The 20,255-nt window shown below is 40.6% G+C and overlaps 1 protein-coding gene across 7 annotated transcripts in view; it reads right to left on the minus strand.

Moving 5' to 3' along the window:
* The window catches only part of UBE3A (ubiquitin protein ligase E3A), a 56,792-nt gene extending 37,134 nt beyond the window's left edge, over positions 1-19,658 (minus strand). For 2 of the 7 annotated variants that reach the window (XM_065648175.1, XM_065648164.1), the window contains exons 1-3: positions 19,151-19,658; positions 12,091-12,151; positions 10,520-10,587 (exon numbers count right to left, since the gene is read on the minus strand). Coding sequence is in view for 5 of the 7 variants with exons in the window: in XM_065648135.1 (XP_065504207.1) it covers positions 1,297-1,316 (20 nt within the window). In the remaining 2 variants the exon portion in view is untranslated. Of the gene's footprint in view, positions 1-1,296; positions 1,416-2,013; positions 2,161-10,519; positions 10,588-12,090; positions 12,152-15,133; positions 15,186-19,150 lie in introns of those variants that run through there. The other 5 variants (XM_065648135.1, XM_065648156.1, XM_065648119.1 and 2 more) reach the window with 5 other exon arrangements.
* Between the last annotated feature and the right edge of the window lie 597 nt (positions 19,659-20,255).

Below are 20,255 nucleotides of genomic sequence, written 5' to 3' on the forward strand. Positions count from 1 at the left end.
AAATCACTTTGAGCCTTTAAAATACACAGCAGCATGAAAAATTGCAGATTAGGATCTAAACTTAGCATGTAAAAAAGTTGATTTGCAGCACAGACATGTAAACGTAGCTATCAGTGTATCCAAAATATTTTCCTATCCTTATCATTTATATGAGTTTTATCTGGGTTTTTAACAGACAGTGCAGTTCAGTATATGGTATGGTGCAAAAAAAGTTTCTTCTACAAGACAAACAACATAAAGTTTCAGGGAAGTTCAGAAAAAAAAAACAACACTAGTTGAGTCAAAATAAAGGTTTGGTCCTCTAAGTTAACTGGTTCTAAAGAAAACAGGGATCAAATTCCTTCAGCTTATTGTTTTCTATAACATGAGCGGACCTACCATAACTGTGATTTGCAGAACTATTAAAGCACTTACGAACCTGATTTTAAAAGGTTTCAAATGACAATGTAAGCAACAAATAAAATGTGCTTTCAGTACTCACTAAAACAACATGGAAGATCAATCTAATTACAGGAATTGTAGTTGTTTGTGGAGAAGCTATTTATCTTGCAATACTCAATCGTTTATAAACAAGACACCTTTCTATTCCTCTACACAGGCAACAGTAGTGAAAAACAACTATATAGTATGTCAAGACGTTCTTTTGTCATGCTTAAAAATCTGAAACAAGAGCTCTGTTCAGAGAAAATCTCAGAGTAAATGCTCTTACAACTTTCAGCTTTGAATTAGATTGTAGATACTGATCACAAGACACCAACTAATCTGAATACTGCAGTATGAGCTAGCAAATTCAAACAGTGGCTCACTTCCAGTAACACAGGGAGCAACTTCTCCATTCTGCAAGCCACTCCTTTTACCTTCACTGTACCTCCCTAGGACAGAAAAGTAAAGGTATGCAAGCGTACAAATTTTAACATCATCGAGCTTCCTGAACAAATACTTTTTAAGAAATTGAAAAAACTGCTTAAATAACTACGCATCAAATCACACAGAATTTCAGTATGACAGTAAAAACCACTAGAGATTTTCAAGTTACGGTATTGCTCTTAAGATGAAGACCATGGAGCACCAGAGTGCTTGTATTTTAAAAGGCAGGCAGGGACAAGCTAAGTGAGCTTTGAAATCACCCTAAGCAAAAGGTAAGTCAACTTTGCCAGCTGACTTATCTTAAACAAACACTATACTTTAATACTATTTAGAAAGCTAACCTCAAGACACACAAGTTAAATACTTAAAAAAACCCCACATCATACTGAAACTGATCCTGAGAAACAACACAATATGCTTTATGCTTACCTTTTACAAGCTGTGGCCATTCGGTGACATCAGGGTGATCACAATTTTGAGTCACTGATTAAAAACGAGTTGTCACACCAGTCCTGTATCACACTGGGCTAAGCATAAGCTTAACAACTCTAAATAAGAAAAATAATTTAGTTAAAGCCCTTGCAAATTATTTTTATCCAGTTCAGTAAATAAAAAATATTAAACAGAAGAAAAATATTGATGTTAAGTACTGTTTTATCTGCACAAAAATTAGTTCATTTTTGAATGGCATTCTAAGACTTCTACAGTAAGCCACTACAGTACACTCAATTGGTGAACTTGAAAATTCATCAACTTATTTTCAGCCTCTCTAAAAAACAACAAAAATCAAACCCCATCTTTTGGACCAGTGGAAAGCACCCAACATCAAGAGAACACTCATTCAAAGATCTGGAAGCATGTGCATAACTATGAACTGCAAGTTCTAACTACAGTAAAATTCCGTTAGTTGTTTCCCTGCTACAGCTCAATTAATACTGGTTCCTAATGAGATTGTGTTTTTCCACGGGAGCAACACGTAACTTGTGCTTTGCTGTGTGCCTTTCCCCAAAATGAAGTAAGCTAAAGTTATGTAAAAGTTTCAGAGGAGGAATCTTTGCTATCTGTGGCCAATCTTTTAGGCTCTTTGCTCCATTTATCTCACATGTACTCTCTCTTCTCCCTTAAATTTTCAAAAGGGTATTTTACCTGTCAATTGTTTCCTGTGATCTGGCTCCACTGGTATAAATTGAAGGGTTGGTCCTTTACTTTGTCACGCAGATGGCAGCCAATGATCACTCAGCAATACTCGAGCCCAGAGTGCCCTGGGACCACCCCAGTTGATTACTTCCATGGCTGAAAAGGAACCAGTTAGTCTCTTACCTACTATCTACTCTAAACTAAAGTTAACTGATAAAATATTTCCAAATGTAACCCTCGCCACTCAGTTCACCCCATTCTCTTTCCCATCCGAGCTCCTAGTTGCACTGGACAAAGACCGTAAAGGAAAAAGGCGTCTGATGGAGAGTCAGATCACAAACAGCATTATTCATTTTTTGTTAATATAAAGTATTGATTAAAATTGAAATGTTTTTACTGTATTTAGCAAATATAAAATTATCTTACTGTCTCTAAACAGCCAGTAGCTATAAAGACAGACCTCTCTGGAATACCTGAGGAGTTTATTCCTGTGGCTCTAACCCAGATGAAACCCCACATTTGCAGGTTGCCATGCAGCAGAAGCTTCACACAGAAGCAAGGAGCACCAAGGCTGGCGAGCTATTGAGGGCACACCTGCAGCTCTCTGCAACACCCACAGTCATAACCAGATGGTGCAAATACTAAGAGAGGGCATCGGACAGCTTTAAATGCTTCGGTAAAGAAAGCTTTTGTGCTTCAGTCCAAGCTTTTACAAGAGTCTTTCAGTAAGGTCTTAGGTTTGATAACCAATTAAGCATTCTCAATACTAATTTGTATCTGTTGACTTGCCAAAGATATCAAATCACTGATCAGCAAGCAAGGCCCATGATTCTCTAAAGTTTGTCAGAAAAGCTGCTGACTTTTGCCATTCTACTACAAACTCTGCAATGGAACAAGATTTGTATTAGTTTCAGAATAATGTTTATAAGTTTTATTTGGTATGTTCTTTGAGGCAGGAAAAGTACCATTTAATTATTTTAGCCAGTAATATTTGAGTCTTCTCATATAAGCACAATTGCAGTTGACATTAATAAAAAAGAAGCAGGCTACCAAAAGCCTCTGAAATACAGTGGTTCTCTAATACCTATGTTTTACAGGTGTAAATTGTCAAAGTTTAACTAAGTCAATGCCAGGAACACAGTACAATGAAAAAAGTCAGTTGCAAAGGTTCCTCATTTGTCAACATTAAATGACAAACAGGGTAAAGATTTTCAAATTGTTTGCTGACCATTAGCTGTACAGAAAAGCAAACAACAAAAACCAAGATGCTGATGCAAAACTAAGAAGCCTTAAACACTGCTTGTGGCATTCTGACTAAGACCTTTCAGTATCCACTTTCAGGCAAGCCGTAGCTTTAAAGAAACAGATGCCTATTCTAAGGAAGTGTTATCTTCTAAAATTAAATCTAAATTCTTGCTGCTTTCTGAGCTGATGTGCAATGGCTCTGTAAAAATGCATTTAGAAATTAAAACCCTTTCTAGCTCTTTGCCCAAGTAACCTTTAGTACGCTGGTCAAAGAGGACAGTGGTGTAATCCCTAATGCCTCATTGGTTGGGAAATCCGCATTCTATCTGACTGCTGAAGTACCAGTTCACATTCTGGAGTGTGCCAAATCAATCACTCCCTACCCAGACTTGTGTCGTATATCACTCAGACCATGGCAAAAGCTAATTACAGAAATCCTCCATTCAAATGGAAGCATATTAGAACAGTAGGCTGACAGCAATTTTAGTAAAAGAGGGTTTTTCTGAGCCACTTTCCTATGGGAGAAGTCATGAACAGGATTGTCAACAGTGAAAGAACACAAAGTGTTGGTGCTGGATTCAAAACCAATCAGACTTTGGAATGTTAAAGAATATTCACTGAGGTGAAAGCTCCACGATGGCCAAAACAAGTCTGTGCCTCGGCTTGACAGATCCAACTATGTTAGCTTTACCATACCACTGAACATAGTATCTACAGCAGCTCTGTAAAGAGAGGCAGTATCAGAACTGGCATGAATCCCACCACACCAAAATTAACTCACCCAAGTTTTGTAGTTAAATTTGTCTCTACAAATTGAACTTGCTGGGAATCAGAGCTTTGAATCAGGTACTTGCAGCATTTCTAATCTGTTACTAGATACCTTAAAACTAGATTACTGTATTGGGGTCTAAAAATCTCACGCTACTTTTCAACAATCCAGATGCAAGAAATCGTAATGAATAATTTTCCCTTCTGTCTCCTTGTCCTACCTTCCCCATCTATCCTCGCCACCAGTTCTGTGGGACAGAATATGATTGGCGAGGATGCCTTAGCACAGATGAAATAATTCGTTTTTCTAAAACCTTACTCATTCATGCATCAACAGAGTACTGTCTGCTGGCAAAGAGTACAGCATGTTGAAACACAGGGTGGGTGGTGAAGGACACTGACATCAAATATCCCTTATTCCGAATCTAGTTTGAACAATGGACATTTTGACTACTACATCTAAATAAGGCAGAAAAATAACTGCTAAGAGAGTCAAAGGACACTATTTGATCAGGAAAAGGAAACCACACTGATGAACAGATCAACATATTGAGGGTATTATGGAAATAGGAAACTGAGCTAAACCAACTGCTTTTCTGTCACAGGAATTCCTTCACAATTAAAAGAAAAAGGAGCTCTGGATGCAACTTAGGTAGGAACAGCAGCCCCAGAGCAGATATTTACTCTTATAGCTCAAACAGATTTCCCTGGTCTTCACTGTCATTTGCATGACTTACAGTTTAGGCTTTCACAGGCACACATAGCAGCTGAAGGGATCACACGCTGTTTGTGCCTGTGGAGCATGTTTGAGAAACCTGAGATGGCTGCAAGGCTCTTTAGAACTGGGCTGGCTCCAGTACAGACACATCTATAACTGCCTAGTGACTATTTACAAGAGACAGATTCAATATGGGAGAGAACAACTCAAATCATATATCTGAAGAACCTTGTGTGACATGGAGTAGCTTTCATCGAGAAGGAACAGGATAAATAATATGTCTAGGCAGTAGTTGGAGACAACACCCATTTCTCCAAGGTGGCAAAGGTGCAGATTTTCAGAAAACGTTCCCATCAACTCAAAAAGAGTAAGAAAATAAATAATAAATGAGTGAGGGCGCACAAGTCAAAAATCAAGTTCAGATGCGTCAAGAGGCTAAAAGCAACTTTGTTGCACAGCCTGATGAGATCTTCTCTTTGCAGACTTCTTGTAATCTTGAAAGTCTGCTATCACAACATGAACCAAGAAGAGACCCACAGCTTCAACACAGAATCATAGAATCATTTTGTTTTGAAGAGACCCTCAAGATCAACCATTAATCCAACCCTGTCACTAAACCATGTACCTAAGAACCTCATCTACACGTATTTTAGACACCTCCAGGGATGGTGACTCCACCACTCCCCTGGGCAGCCTGTTCCAATGCCTGACAACCCTTTCCATGAAGAATTTTTTCCTAATATCCAATCTAAACCTCCCCTGGTGCAACTTGAGGTCATTTCCTCTCCTCCTATCACTTGTTACTTGGGAGAAGAGACCAACCCCCTCCATGCTACAACCTCCTTTCAGGTAGTTGGAGAGAGCGATAAGGTCTCTCCTCAGCCTCCTTTTCTCCAGGCTAAACAGCCCCAGTTCTCTCAACCATTCCTTATCACACTTCTGCTCCAGGCCCTTCGTCACCCTTCTGAACTCTCTCCAGCACCTCAACATCTCTCTTGTAGTGAAGGGCCCAAAACTGAACACAGGATTCGAGGTGGGGCCTCACCAGTGCTGAGTACAGGGGGATGATCAATTCTCTAGTCCTGCTGGCCACACTATCCCTGACATAAGCCAGGAGGCTGTTGGCCTTTTTGGCCACACTGCTGGCTCATGTTCAGCCCACTGTCAATCAACACCCCAGATCCCCTTCCACCAGGCATCTTTCCAGTCACTCTTCCCCAAGCCTGTAGCGCTTTCTGGGGTTGTCGTGACCCAAGTACAGGACCCAGCATGTGGCCTTGTTGAATCTCAGACAATTGGCATACAGAACTTAACTCCACACCATGGAGAATGTTCCTACCTATTTGCCAGCAATCAAAAATAAAGCCAAAAATCTTCCAGCTACAAATCACTTAATTGAAAGTTCTCACTTACATGGATTTCCTACATCTATTACTTTCCCTGTGTTATTTGATGTTTACTTTCTGTGACAGCACGGCAATCTGGCTGCTGACACCTAGTACCTGAGGTCTAGAAAGATGCCAAAGAGGGAGAACGCTTCTCTTATTTAATCTATGACTTCTTATTGACCTTACTGAAGGATGGGTACCCTGGAAGGTGGCATTCGTAAGAATTTAAGTTTCCTTTACAAAAAAAAATTAAGTATCCACTTGAGTAATCTTTGATCCATTTTTTTAAGCTTCTCTTTGACAGATAATAGTTTGGGTGGGAAAGGACCTTCAAAGGTCATCTAGTCCAAGCCCCTGCAATGAGCAGGGACATCTTCAGCTAGACCAGGTTGCTCAGAGCCCCGTCCAGCCTGGCCTGGAATGTCTCCAGGGACGGGGCATCTGCCACCTCTCTGGGCAAAGATGATCTAATGAAAACAGGGATGATTCACCTTTACAAAGAAGTACCATGATCTTCCTTACCTTCAATTGCTGGAATTCGAGTTGCTTAATTAAAAATAACCAACTCTCTCAAGAAGATATCTCTAAAGACAGATTTTGTATGTCTTCTGAAGAATCCCTCTGAATCCTCCAAGAATGAATTTGATACAATCCCAGAATGACTACCATGATGAAATGGACAGTTATCACCTATGCAGTAAAAGGTGCCCTCAGAACTGTTCTAGCTAGCTAACTTACCACTTCCAAAAAGGAAATGGCAACTAATAGGAAAGCTGGCCTTTTATAACTTGAGATTGATTTAAGTGTCCTGGAGGAAATTGTAGAATATTCATCAGATCCCTATGGTCAATCTTAACTGTCACTAGCAGGAGAAAAAAAAGTAATAGCTTAATAGTAATGTTTGAGACTTAATTTTTTGATAAGTTTGGAAATATCAATTGCTTTTGTTGTCTGCATGCTGCTTCCAACACAGAAAGTGGGAGAAGACAGAAGATTCTAGAAGTTTTTTTTCATACCACTAATCACAGGTCGGTTTATCAATGATCATAAGGAAAATAAAACAGCCACTAATAAAACCTGACTACATAAGATCTAATGGAGCTGCAAAAAAAGCCAGAAGTAAATACATCTATAGAAATTTCATTCCGCTGCCTGGTAAACCAAACCGTTCAACTAATTAACAAGTACAAAATTACACAGTTAGAAGACCAAAAGAATTGGGTTCTATCCTGGAAAATGCCAACCTGAAGTCACTAAGGCAGTCACAACTGATGAGCAAACACACACATACTCCCAGTATTAGAGCTAGAACAATAGACTCCTGAAGGGTTCCTGGAAAGGTGTCTGCTCGTCTGTACAAAATACTTCAGACCTGTTCAAACCTTGAGCCCAGTTCTCCAATTCTTCAATACTCTTCAAAAGTGTTCCTGAAGTTGCAGAAACAAGCCACAAAGCCAGTATGAAGTCAGGAAAAATTGCCTTGTGATTAGATAATGGAAAGAGTTCGAAGATAATCAAGCTAATCAATACGGATGCTGCAAGAAACTAAGTCCTCTCATGGCACAGATGGAATACATAAAAAAGATTTTTCAATTAAAAGAAAGCATAAAAGAACCCGCATAAGAAGAAACTGAAGGCCGACAAATTCAAATTACAGTAGGAACACAAGTATGCAGGACAGTGAGGACAACTAACACTTGAATAAGTTATTTGGAGTGGGTATCTGAATTTGCTACTATCTTCAAATTAAAGCCAATGCTCTTCTAGAATTTACACTCCAATAAAAACACAAGTTACTGAGTTGAATAAAGATAGAATTTGGTGCATCTCAATATACAGAGATAAACTATAGATTTATATAAAAGCTTCATCCTATAATATCTGTATACTTGCTCTGCCCTCATGTCAATACTCTACAAATCACACAGTAACAGAAGAAAGGTCTAGTGTTTGCTCCCATTCCCTCCCCATACCCCAAAGCTAAAGGCCTGTGGGTTATTCTCATTTTCAACAACTGCCTCTGTAATTCTGGACGCTAGATTTTTCCCTTCAACATTTGTGTTTGGTTTGATATTCCAGGAAGATCACAGATGTACTTCACCTTCATAAAAGTGGTAAAGACCTGAAATTAACTTTTGCATTTGCCACTTAGACCCCAGCTGATTTTTCTTCCACTACACACACACCCCCCTTACTTTTTGCAGCAGAACCATTTGTTTCTATCTCAGTTATGCCTGCTACTTCAGGCTCCCTCTAAAGTGACATACAGTTATGAATGGAAAGCCCGTCCCTACATCAGGAGGTGAAATCCAATCATCTGTTTAAATTTCTTTTAGTAGCTCTCCTTTTGCTGGCTAGGTATCAAGTTATTTTCCAAACAGGTAAGTTTTACAGCTTCACTTCAACTTTAATATTTAAACTTTTATTCCATCCTTTTGCTTATGCCTTGTTATTTTGCTTTCTTCTGCCACCCATCTTTCATGAAGCCTTCTATGTCAAGTACCTTTCAGTTCAAAATGTTCTTCAGTGTCACCAGTATGTTTGTTTATGTATACATCATATTAAGACCAAGCAATCATGCAATTCAGTAGCATAACGTTCAGCTTTTCTGATGTGCCATTAGTATTAATTACTCACTAGTTGTAGGGGATTAGAGGGGAATTCTTCATCAATTTATCAAGCACATACCGTTACAAAGACTCTATGCATACATACAGTGACAAGCAATTAAACATTCAGAAAAAAGCAGCCAGCAGAAATAATAGCAATGAAGAAATAATGGCTTAGGTTTGAAGAACAGCCATCATACACATAACTGGTATCAAAACCGGAGAGCAAGAAGCAGGTGGGTGGTCCCAGTGGTGCTGTGGGTGCAAAAATGAACATACACTACCTGCCAGATGCCTGCTAGAGTAAAGGACCAATCTATACAATTTTCTCAGGAACATCTGGATTGTGATAATGTAACATTATAGCTTTTTAAAATATTTACCGTTTTTAATTAACACACACTATATTTAAAGTTCCATCTTAGAATTAATAATTTTAGCTCCTATCTATAGCTTCCTACAAAATACAACTTACAAAAGAAAAAAAAGACACCAAATAACCCTTCTGCAAGGTTGACGCTTCAAAACTTTAAATATGTTCTCATGTTAAGTATCTTCAAAAGAAAAATCTAGACATAAACACACGGTGTATAAAACTTATATCAGCAGTTACTGAGTTCTCCACATTTTAAGTCGTAAAAAAAGTACACACACAGCTTAGAAGCAGTTGTTGAAGTCACTGACTACAATTTTATATGTACATGAACAGACCTATTTAACACAGCAGAAAAATGAACTTAATAATCGTTTTTCTGGATGCAGCAATGCAAAGATTTCAAAAATTCTCTACATACCAAGTTGCAGAACTACAGAATTTAAGAGACACTACTGAGTGGTGCAGTTATTCCATACTGCCAGGTATCTCCACAGGACTACATCAGAATAAAGTTAGAAAATGGAAATTAAAATAACTAAAAGTTAAGGTTCCATGTACATATTTTTAAGCTGGCTGGATATTTAACAACCTACACAAAGAGAGATACCATGTACTATGGGTTCATGTTAACACTGCTAATGAAGGTACATTTCTATATGTCCCAACATCCCAATTTGCAAAGTAGACTTACACTGATGTTCATGTAAGTATTCTAGTAGTTCTGAACTTATTTTTCAACTCATGCCTAAAAACTGTTCAAGTCTCACTATAAATATGCTCAGCAGCAAGGAAAAAAACCAACCAACCAAAAAACACAAAGAAAAAACAAAAAAAACCCAAAACAAAACAAAAAAACCACACACACACTTTCAGAAACAGCACCAAATTCTTATCCAATCCATGGAGAAATACAGGGTGTTTCAAAAAGATAGAGCCAATTTGAAATCACTGTATCTCTGCAACCACAAACTGCCCATGAATGAAACTCTTACTGACCATACAGCAAGTGGAGGGAACACAGAGCATTTATAAAAAGGTCACTAAAACTTGATAACTCATCATACTGTTTGTAAATTTGTGTAATTGTAACATGTTGGGTCCATCTTTTTGAAACACCGTGTAGATGGACAGCAGCAGCATGATGCTGAGCTTGTAAAATGAATTAAAATGGAACTAATGAACATTGTATCCTCAGTATTTATTTTCTCCACGAAAAATCCAATAACTCAGTTTTCTAGAGAACGATGCCTAAATAACAGACAACTGTTGAAAAAATATGAGAAAAAATGAATGTGTATGTTTCTTCATGAATTTATTTTCAACTTTTTTTTGTTTGTAAAATCATAGAACATAAGTATTTGGTATTATAATTATTAGCATACACACAATATAAGTGAAAACATAAACATACCATGTCTTTCCAGAGCTGCAGAAACTTGTTCTTTCCAATTCTAAAATGGACTTCTACAGTTCTTGTACCTATAATGCAAAACATTGTTTGAGTTTTTGCACTATGCTCCATACTGATCTGAAGCTCAATCCAACTTCAATACAATAACATGCAAGAATGGCTATTCAATTAGTCACAAGCCTGCAACTAGAGGAAATACATAGTTAGAATCATATAAAAGAATCACAGAACACCTCAAGTTGGAAGGGACTCATAAGGATCATCGAGTCCAACTCCCTGCTCCTTGCAGGACTACCTAAAACTAAATCATGACTTCCCAAACTAAATCATACTTTCCATTAAAAAAAAAAAACAACAACAAACCACCACACAACTGAAAATACTTAGCATAAAACATACTCCAAACATTTTCAACGAACACCTAAAATCCCAACCAATTTCAGGGGAAAAAGTGACAGAAACAGGCATATAACTGAAGAAATCTATCTACTTTCCAGAAAGTTCCTCATTTGGCACAGAGTACCACATTTTCAGTACCATGAAGATTTAATACTTAATTTCTTTCTTCTAAAACTTTGTTAGGAACAAACAAATACAATGCAGCTGATTTAGACTGATCTAGACTGGAATTCTGCAAAGGAAGTCCTGATGTGGTTACCTGAAGAGTAAATTCAGGTTTGTCTTTGAGATGTCAAACAAGAGAGAACCCATTCAGTACCAAAAGGCAAATTCTGTGTCGGGGATATGAAAGGAAGTGATCCTGGACTGACACAGTTGTACCAGTAAAGCTCTACAGCACTAACAGTTTGCGCACAATTTTTAATATTTAAATTAAAAAGTTAAATAGGGCACCCCACCTATTTCATTAAACAAGACTGCTATTTTTAACAAAATTATGATAATTATGTGTATTTATGTACAATTTAGATGAATAAGTTAAATGTTATGCAATTGTGTCAATAAAACTTCACTACCATTCAGAAGGAAAAAAAAAAGAACATATTTAAATGAACAGTATGAGACGGTAACTGATGATTTTCCTGTTTGGAGGTGGTACTTCCATGTCATACCAACAGCAGAAATCCAGAATATCTATCTTATATTCTACTGAAGAATAATTCTTCATTCACAATTACATCATTAGGCAAACACGGTTAAAAGTATTCTGACAAATGTGACTGATATTTTCTACACCTCGTATCACAGAACTTCCAGCATATGCTCCAATGTATATATTTATGTACACACACAGACCAATGACAATCTATATAAAATTCACTCTCCTCTAAGATACAAAAGCACCAACTTTCAGCACACAAAGATACGAGCACAGCACAAAGTACAACATAGAAAAGCATCACAAATACATCTATTGGGGATCTAATGATCATTGTCCAGTAATAGGAGAAAAGAAAACAAAGGTTCCCAACATAACTGAAGCTATGTAGTTTAAGACAGTACAATTCACAGAAGAAACAAGACCAGAGTAGAGGAGATGGAGACAGAGGCTTTGCTTACTAACACACAGCAGCAGAAGAACAAATAATTCTAACAGTACAAAACTGAAGCACCTGGATTTCCAGCTCTCTTTCCTCAATCTCCCCCACCAAGGCAGAAGAATTCAGCAGTCTCCTAAAAAAAACCAAAAGTGCAAGGGCTACACAAACAATGACAATATGAAACATGGAATCTGTCATGCTTCTCCAAAAGGAATGAAAATAATTTCATTACGTCAGACATGCTTCAACATTCATCTATAGTATACTTATTAATTATCATGAAGCCACATCTGGGTTGATGATGATGTTGACCCCATCTGTGAAGGCACACTGGATGATATTAACAAAGATGGTAAGCTACTGAATTAAGCAAATTGTAGCAAATTGTACAGAACTGCAAAACACTTAAGAAATACTTATAAATTAGGAAAAATACTTTGTGACTCTCATGTTTGGCCTGACGAAAGACACCATGAAGTCACCTCTATCAGGTGCTTAAATGATATCTTCCCCTTTTTATTTTTCAGTAACTCTCATGAGATCGGGCAGAAGAAAATATCCTGAGTGTACTACCCTAAAGAAAATGGTAGGCATTTTACCCAGTGTTACAGATTCTCTCACACAATTTCAAATAAGAATAATTTTCTTCCACAACTAGCATTCTTAATACAACAACATTAGCCAAATAAACACAAACAAAACCCAAACAACCAAATATTCACAAACATCCTCCTTTCACTAAGATATTCAGGTCACAGGAATCATGCAAATGGAGTATTTATCACCGCCTTACAATGTAAAGTGCTCAACCTTTGCAACCAAGACATTCCAGTATTTCACAGGAGTGACACACACTCATAAGAGCTCCTGTGTCCTTGAACTCTCATGGGACTTGCGGGTTGTGTGAACTCTAAGTATGTATTTCTACGGACCACAACAGGCTAGAGCTTTGCTACAGCAGCTGAAACACACATCTACCTGCAGCTACTGCAGCCAGAGCAGGCTAGCATGCTTCGGACTTTCTAAAGATAAAATAGTGTATATATACATATAAAACCACAATCACCAAGACTTTGAACATCAGATTTCCCTATGAAATAAAAAGTAATCATTATCTAAATATGGCCATACAAATAAGAAAGATTAAAAAAAAATCATACTGGAAATAGAAATTCTGAAGTAGTGATAAATGTCTTCAGTATTATCTAGCTTTGTAAAAGTTTTTGATACTTTTAAAGAAAATAAAAAATATTGTACTGTAAAATCAAAACACATTACGCATTTATCAACTCAAACACACGACTGTTGTGGTTTAACTCGAGCTAGCAATACAACCACCATAGCTGCTCACTCACCGTGCCCCCCCCCCCCCCCCCCCAATACCAGAGAGAATTGAAAGGGGAGGGAGAAACTTGGATTGAGATAAACACAGTTTAATAAAGTAACAAAATACTAATACACTACTAGTAAATATATACATAAAATAGAAATAGAATATAAAATGAAAGATATTGAATGCAATTCCTCACAAACTCCATCCACACTGAGCAGCCAGTCCCAGGCAGCAGCACCTGGTCCCAAACAGCCGATACCAGAGAGAAAAGAGGAAAAAAGGCAGAAAGGCCCAGAGGCCTCTGCAATACGACAAACGGCCAAACTAGATATCCTGAATCGAACTCCCCCATCTCCGACAAAAAACCAAAGGTGAACACACGAGAGCAAGAGAGCGACTGGAAGATCCCAACTCTCCTTATATCTGAAGCGTGACACTGATGGGATGGAATACTCTTATTGATCAGCCTGGATGTCAGTCAAGCTCTGCCCCAACCATGCCCTCCTTCCTCAATGCCTCACACCTGTGGGCAGAGTACTCAGAATGCCCTTGGTTCTCAGACCAAAGCAATTAAAAACATTAACTCTATCCCAGGGTGTGATCTCTTGTTCTCAAACTAAGTCCAAATAATGACCGTGCTAGCTATGAAAAAGAAAGGTTTCTAACTGCATGAAGAAAATTAACTCATTTTCAGTCAAATCAGCCCAATGACTAACCATAATGCAAAAGAAGAACTCACCTACAGCTATGGTAGCATTTCCTGGAGTATTTTGACCTGCGGCCCATTTTAGAAGTTCAGCTCCTTGAAGAGTCACTCCACCACCCTTTAACACCTCAAGCCTGCTGAACTGCAGCTGCTCCAGCCTGGGTCCCACAGAGCACACCAGAGCAGGAGCACACAAGTAGTGCCAGAGCCTGGCTGCCTGGACAAACCTGGCATCTCTCAGCACTGCTTGGCAACACGTTACAGATAGCTCTGGTGCCTCCCCTGCACACAGCTCCTAAAGGTATTTCTTTGTTATTCTAATTTCCTAATTTTACCACTTTCCTTGGTGAATATCAATGAAGTATCAACAAGTTCAAAAAGGGGGTCTGCCAAAGGGAGTAAGAGTGTGGTCTCATCTATGAAGGAGAGAAAAAGAACTAGTTTCACCTCTTACTCAAGCTCAGTCAAGACAGCAGAAGTCCTGCCACAGTCCTCACAGGACACCAGGTGAAAAGTAAACCATGGAGACTAATCACTGCCAGACAATTATGCAACAATGACCAAGGCTGAACACAGGCTCCATGATGTTCTGCTTGTCATCCCACCGGTTGAAGCAAGGCCCACTAAGACCCAGCTTCCATTGGATTTCAAACTGAGATACCTTACAATTTTCGAGACACATTTTCTGTTAGTTACTTAGGCCACAGCTTTGAAACTGTCATAAAAGGACTGAATGCATCAAGTAGCCAACTGGTACACCAGTTCAAGTTTGTGCTAAATCACTGCTGTAATTCACCTCTGGTACAGTCCCACTGTTGACACACTACTTATGATAAGCATGATTCTCAAAAGTAAAGTAAGTGAACACAGAGCATGTTTTTAAAGCTATTTGGATGGATGCAAATGGTTACGGTTTTTGATGAAAAGTCTTGAACAGTTACATATTGTGAATATCCTCAAAAAAAAGGAGTCCAAACCTCTGCTTCTTCACTAACTAGAAGCTTCTCTTAAAACACATATACGTCTGTTCTAACAAAATAGAAGTTGCTTCAAAAGAAGCAGGTCATCCCTCTTACCTAAGACAGTGAAATGAGGGTCCAGAGGGAAGCCACCCATTTAGTTCCACTCAGCTGAACAACTGCAGCTTCTCCTAATTCTTCACCACTCTGTAAAACATGGGTAAAGAACCATGCAGGACAGTAACGGAAAGAGGATCAATAAAGACTGGCTTCCACCCCCTTCCTCTGTTCAGCAGTTTGCATAAAACAGGGAAACAGGCTCAACCTATTAAAAGTAAGAAGTAGTTAATGCTTTCTTCAAGAAAGTCATTCAGAGTATTTGTGAGACAGAACACTATGGTAATATTTAGTTCATAATGTAATTTTGCAACCGGTAAGTTCTGTCATTCTTAGCCACAAGAAGGTGGAACTACTCAAACCCAGCCATTTAGAGAGCTATTTGGTCACACGTTACATTGCCAAGCATGAATCCTGGATCTCAACACTACTTGATTTTATCTTTTTAATTTTTCTCCTGTGAAATTATTTTCCCAAAGAAATGTGTTACCAGCTGGTAGAGCTACCAAGGTGATTCTTCTTTACAAAATATTACATTTACACTGTATTTGCTGACGTTCTGCTAGCCAGATACATTACACACATTACTATTCCTATGAACTAGCTTTTTTCCAAACTTTTATTCACGGGCAATACAGTCTTAAGAGGCTGTCAGGCACTGTAAACACAGGAAGCTAATGCAGTAAATGTTAAAGGTCAAAGTATTTAAGGTGACAAAAGTCACTTCAGACTTGCAATTTGCTCATTGTTGTTGTCTCTGGGAATCAACTATTTAGCAAAGCTTACAGCACGCCCCTGGTAAAAGGGGGAACATGCAGCCCCTGGTAGAAGGGGGAACACACAAAGGAGGAGGGTTTTTTATAGTTAATTAAATATCATATTCTAAATTACTTGTTACAGACCCTGATGACAACTGGATTACCCTTGCCCTTCTATGTACAAATCAGGATTTGATTAATGACAGAAAACCTTTCAATATTGCTTCTCTATAAAACTTGTAACTACCTTAAATATACTGCAAACTTCAGAAAAAGTGTAAAACATACCTCCTTTGTTTAAAAATCAATATCAATTCATTAACCAAAGTGAAGCAGAGGCCTGGCCTACAGTACAAGAAATGAAGATTGAGAAGATTTGAGACTGGAAATGAGATATATGCCTACGTACTCTAGGAATTTTTCCCTTTTCTCCCTCAATTGCATATTCCATTTTTAAGAATTAGTGACTTTTACCTTCAAGAGCAGGAGGAAGAAAGACATTTCCTGCATTTAAAAAAAGATTAATTATCTCTGGACATTAACTAAGTAAACTGAAACCGAAAGCAGCAGAGAAAAAAAAAATTAATAGTAAAAAAAACCCTTCCTCCGTAGCAAAAACTAAGATGATGCATATTTACAAAAACAAACACTAAATTTGTTCCATGATAAATGTCATATAATGTACTACATTATTGTTTATACAAAATATTATATGCTTAAACATGTTCACAATTAAACAAGTTTATGACTATTAAAACCTGACTCAAATATATTTTTCCCTCCAATTATGTATTTGGTTAAGTAGAACCTGTGAATTCATAGAGAATTAGTGAAGAACACGTCAACAAAGCACATACTCATAATGAAATAAGCATGATTTTACACTGCGAACACATGTAATTTCATGTTTCCAAAGCAAGCAGTGAAAAAAAAGTGAAGTTCAACAAAAATAAAGAGAACCTGTTTCATTTTCTCAAGTTTACTATAACAGGGTCAAACTCAAGATGCTCTAACAGGGATTCTAGCAAGCTGAGAACTTCCCTAGATGTATTTAACAAATACACACAGTTTTAACTTCCGTTCACAAAAGAATCATCATTTGCGTATGTCTTTAAGCAGTGGCAGTAATTCAAAAAAGACAAAGTCTTGTTTGCTTTTAAAAAAAGGATCAAACCCACACAATGTTAGAGTTCTGAAGACGACCTGGACTGAGAGATCTAGACTTTGAAACTCAGTGCTGTGAAAAGGCTAAACACCTCCACATTTTCAAGCCTGCCTTTCCTTCAGTCACTTTTTTCATTTAAACAGTCACACAGTCATACCCCAAGAAAACCCCAAATAAACTTATTTTGCCATCTAGCTTGGTGCTTTATTTCTAAATTCTTGGGAGATACTCAAGATATTCCAGTGAACAGAAATGGCAAATAATTCTGGTAAACAGAAAATGAACTCTGGTATGAAAGATGCTACCTTGAATAGCAAACATTTAGAGTGGAATGAAAGGTATTCATAAAAGAGAGATTAATTATCTGTAATATTGCACTGCAATAATTTCAGTTAAAGGTATATTTTGGTCCTGTAAACCTAAGTAGTGGTCTAGCTTTTCTTCCAAGGTTTGTCTGTATTAAATTGACAGAACATTACTGTTACAAAGACAAGTCGTAAGCACTGCAAACTGCATCTGTTTAAAGAGACAAACGTATGTAAGGAAACCTATCAAATATCCATAACAATTTAGTTATGTGTGTATTTTCAACTCAACACACTCATTAATCTGAAAATACTGTCAAACTCTGTGTTTAAAGTACCCTTAACTGTTTCCAAGATGAAAGGGCACAGAGTATTTAGTGCCACCACCCCAACCAAGCAGTTTGTGAAAAATGTAAAGCCCATTTTCCACATTTTCCAGCAGTTTTCATTCTTACCTCTCATCACCTGCATTATTCTCCCACCCAGTCATAGATGTCTAACAATGCAGTTAAACTTAAGAGTGTAGCTTCTCCCTTCACCGGGAATCTCTCTAACTGCATGCTATTTGCATGAATTTAGGAACTTATTCTTATCTCTTAAACTTCTCCCTTTTAAAACAAAAAAAAAAAAAAGAGAGAGAGAAAGAGAAACTGACAGCACAATCACAATAGGTCTTACTTCCTTAGGAAACCAAAGCTAAAATCAGGTACAATTTCCCACTGAGGAACTTTTTGGTAGGCATGCAAGAAGCATGGTAAAACTAATCCAAGAAGCTGATTCTCACAGAGCCTCAGGTTTGCAAAAAGTCCTGCTGAGGCAGGGAAGTTTCCATACGGACACAGATGGACTATCCCTGAAGTGATGTGCAAGACACAGGCACTTGTCTCAGAATCAGAACATCGCTTACACAGAAGGAAACATAAGCAAGTATTACCATTAACTGGAGAAAAAAAGCATAACTACAAGTCTACAGATTACAGGTTCTTGCCACTTAAAGGAGAGTTGTGGAACATGTTTTCTTTCCTGAGCAGTAGTAATTTCTGAATGACCATTTCACATAATGGTGACTGGACATCTGACTTACAAATGAACTGTGAACCATAACAACCCATAGAGTTCCTTTAACAGAAATACTGCAGGCACAGTTCAAACCCGAAACCCAGCAAGTCCCGCAGCCAGGAGTGACAGATCACATTTATCAGCAGAGCAGCCCGTTTGCAGGTTAGCAGATCCAACTCTGAAGAGTGCACAGAAGCTAACACGAGCAAGTGAACATACCTACTTTGTTAAGTAGGCCTTGCACACCAGTTACACAGCATTTCACACCCCCGTGCCGCCCCAGGTGCCACAGCCGGCCATGCTGACAGCACAGAGGCGCCCATGCCCACAGCAGCCCCACGGATCAGGCATCGCCGCTGCGCCGCTCGGCCGAGCCGGGAAACGGAGGCAGGGGCAGGCTGGGTTCACCTGAGGTCGCCTAGCAAGCCCGGTGCCCCCGGGTCGGGGGGGCAGGTTGAAGCCCGGAGCCACCCGTTCGCCCGGCCTTCCCGCTTCTGGGGAGGGACGGGGCGGCCCCGCACCCATGTGGAGGAGGGTGAGAGCCACCGGGGCCACGCACCTCTGCCGCCGGCGCCTCCCGCCTTCCCCATCCGATGTGGAGCACCTCTCCGGCAGAATGAAGCGGGCAAGGCCGCCTCCCGGCCCCCTCCCCTCCAGTGCCGACGTGAGACGGGCGCCATCCCCCCTCCCAGCCCTTCCCCGGGCCGGGCGCTGCGCTGCGCCTACCGACCTGGGCGCTGCGGCCTGCTGCTCCCGGTCACTCCCGCCGCCGCCGCCGCCCGGGCTCATGCGGGGGCCGCGCTGCGCTCGGGGCCGGGCCGCAGGCGAGGAGGCGCCGCCGCCGCGGCTGCTGCTGCTGGTGGAACCGTCGGGGCCCCGGGGCGAAGGAGACGGGGCCGCGGCCTGGCGGGGCGGGGAGAGGCGAGCGGCCTGGCGAGGCCGGCGGCGCGCAGCGGCGGGAGGGCGGGCCGGGCCCGCGGGTGCGCCTCCTCTCACGGACTCTCTTCGCTCTCAGCCCGAGCCCCGCGCCACCATCTTGGGAGCAACGCGGATATCGGCGCGGCGCAAGCTCGGAGGACTCGCGGCGGGCGGGGATGGGGTGTGGGGGGGCAGGAAGGAGGACCAACTGTGTCCCGGCGTGCAACGCGGGCAGGGGCGGGCAGGCGGACGAGGGGGCTGCGCCACGCTACCAACCGCGCGAAACCATAGAGCTCCCCGGCCCGTTCCTTCCTGCCTTTTTCACTCGCCGCGCCCGGCGGAAGGGAGCCGAGGCAGCGCCTGCGTGCCTGCACGCGTGAGGCGGTGGCCGCCATGTTGGAAGAGGGCAAACCGGGCGATGGGGCGGGGGCTCCCTCCCCGGAAGAAGGCAGTCAGCCCGGCGTGCGGGGTTGTGAAGCGCCGGGCGGGGCGGAGCTCGTAGTCGCGCATGCGCAGCTTCCCATCACCCCCTCCTGCCCCAGGGGCGATCCGCGGGCGGGGGCGGGGGTGGGGGGAGGGAGAGCCGCGGCCGTTGGCGAGGCGCGCGGGGGAGCCGGGGGCGCGCGCAGCTGCGTGAGGGTACACGCATACATGCGCGTGCACACGTACATCTGCACGTGCACAGAGGCATATGCACAGGGCGACGTACACATAAGCACGGGTACGAGATGTACACATGGGCATGCACAGAAACATAGAGTCGTTTCGGTTGGAGTTGACCCTCAGGATCATCGAGTCCAACCATAACCTAACTCTGGCACTAAACCAGGTCCCTAAGAACCTTGTCTATGTGTCTCTTAAACACCTCCAGGGACGGTGACGCCACCGCTTCCCTGGGCAGCGTGTTCCAATGACCA

Source organism: Caloenas nicobarica, chromosome 1 (genome assembly GCF_036013445.1).
Source record: "Caloenas nicobarica isolate bCalNic1 chromosome 1, bCalNic1.hap1, whole genome shotgun sequence".
Lineage (NCBI taxonomy): Eukaryota > Metazoa > Chordata > Aves > Columbiformes > Columbidae > Caloenas > Caloenas nicobarica.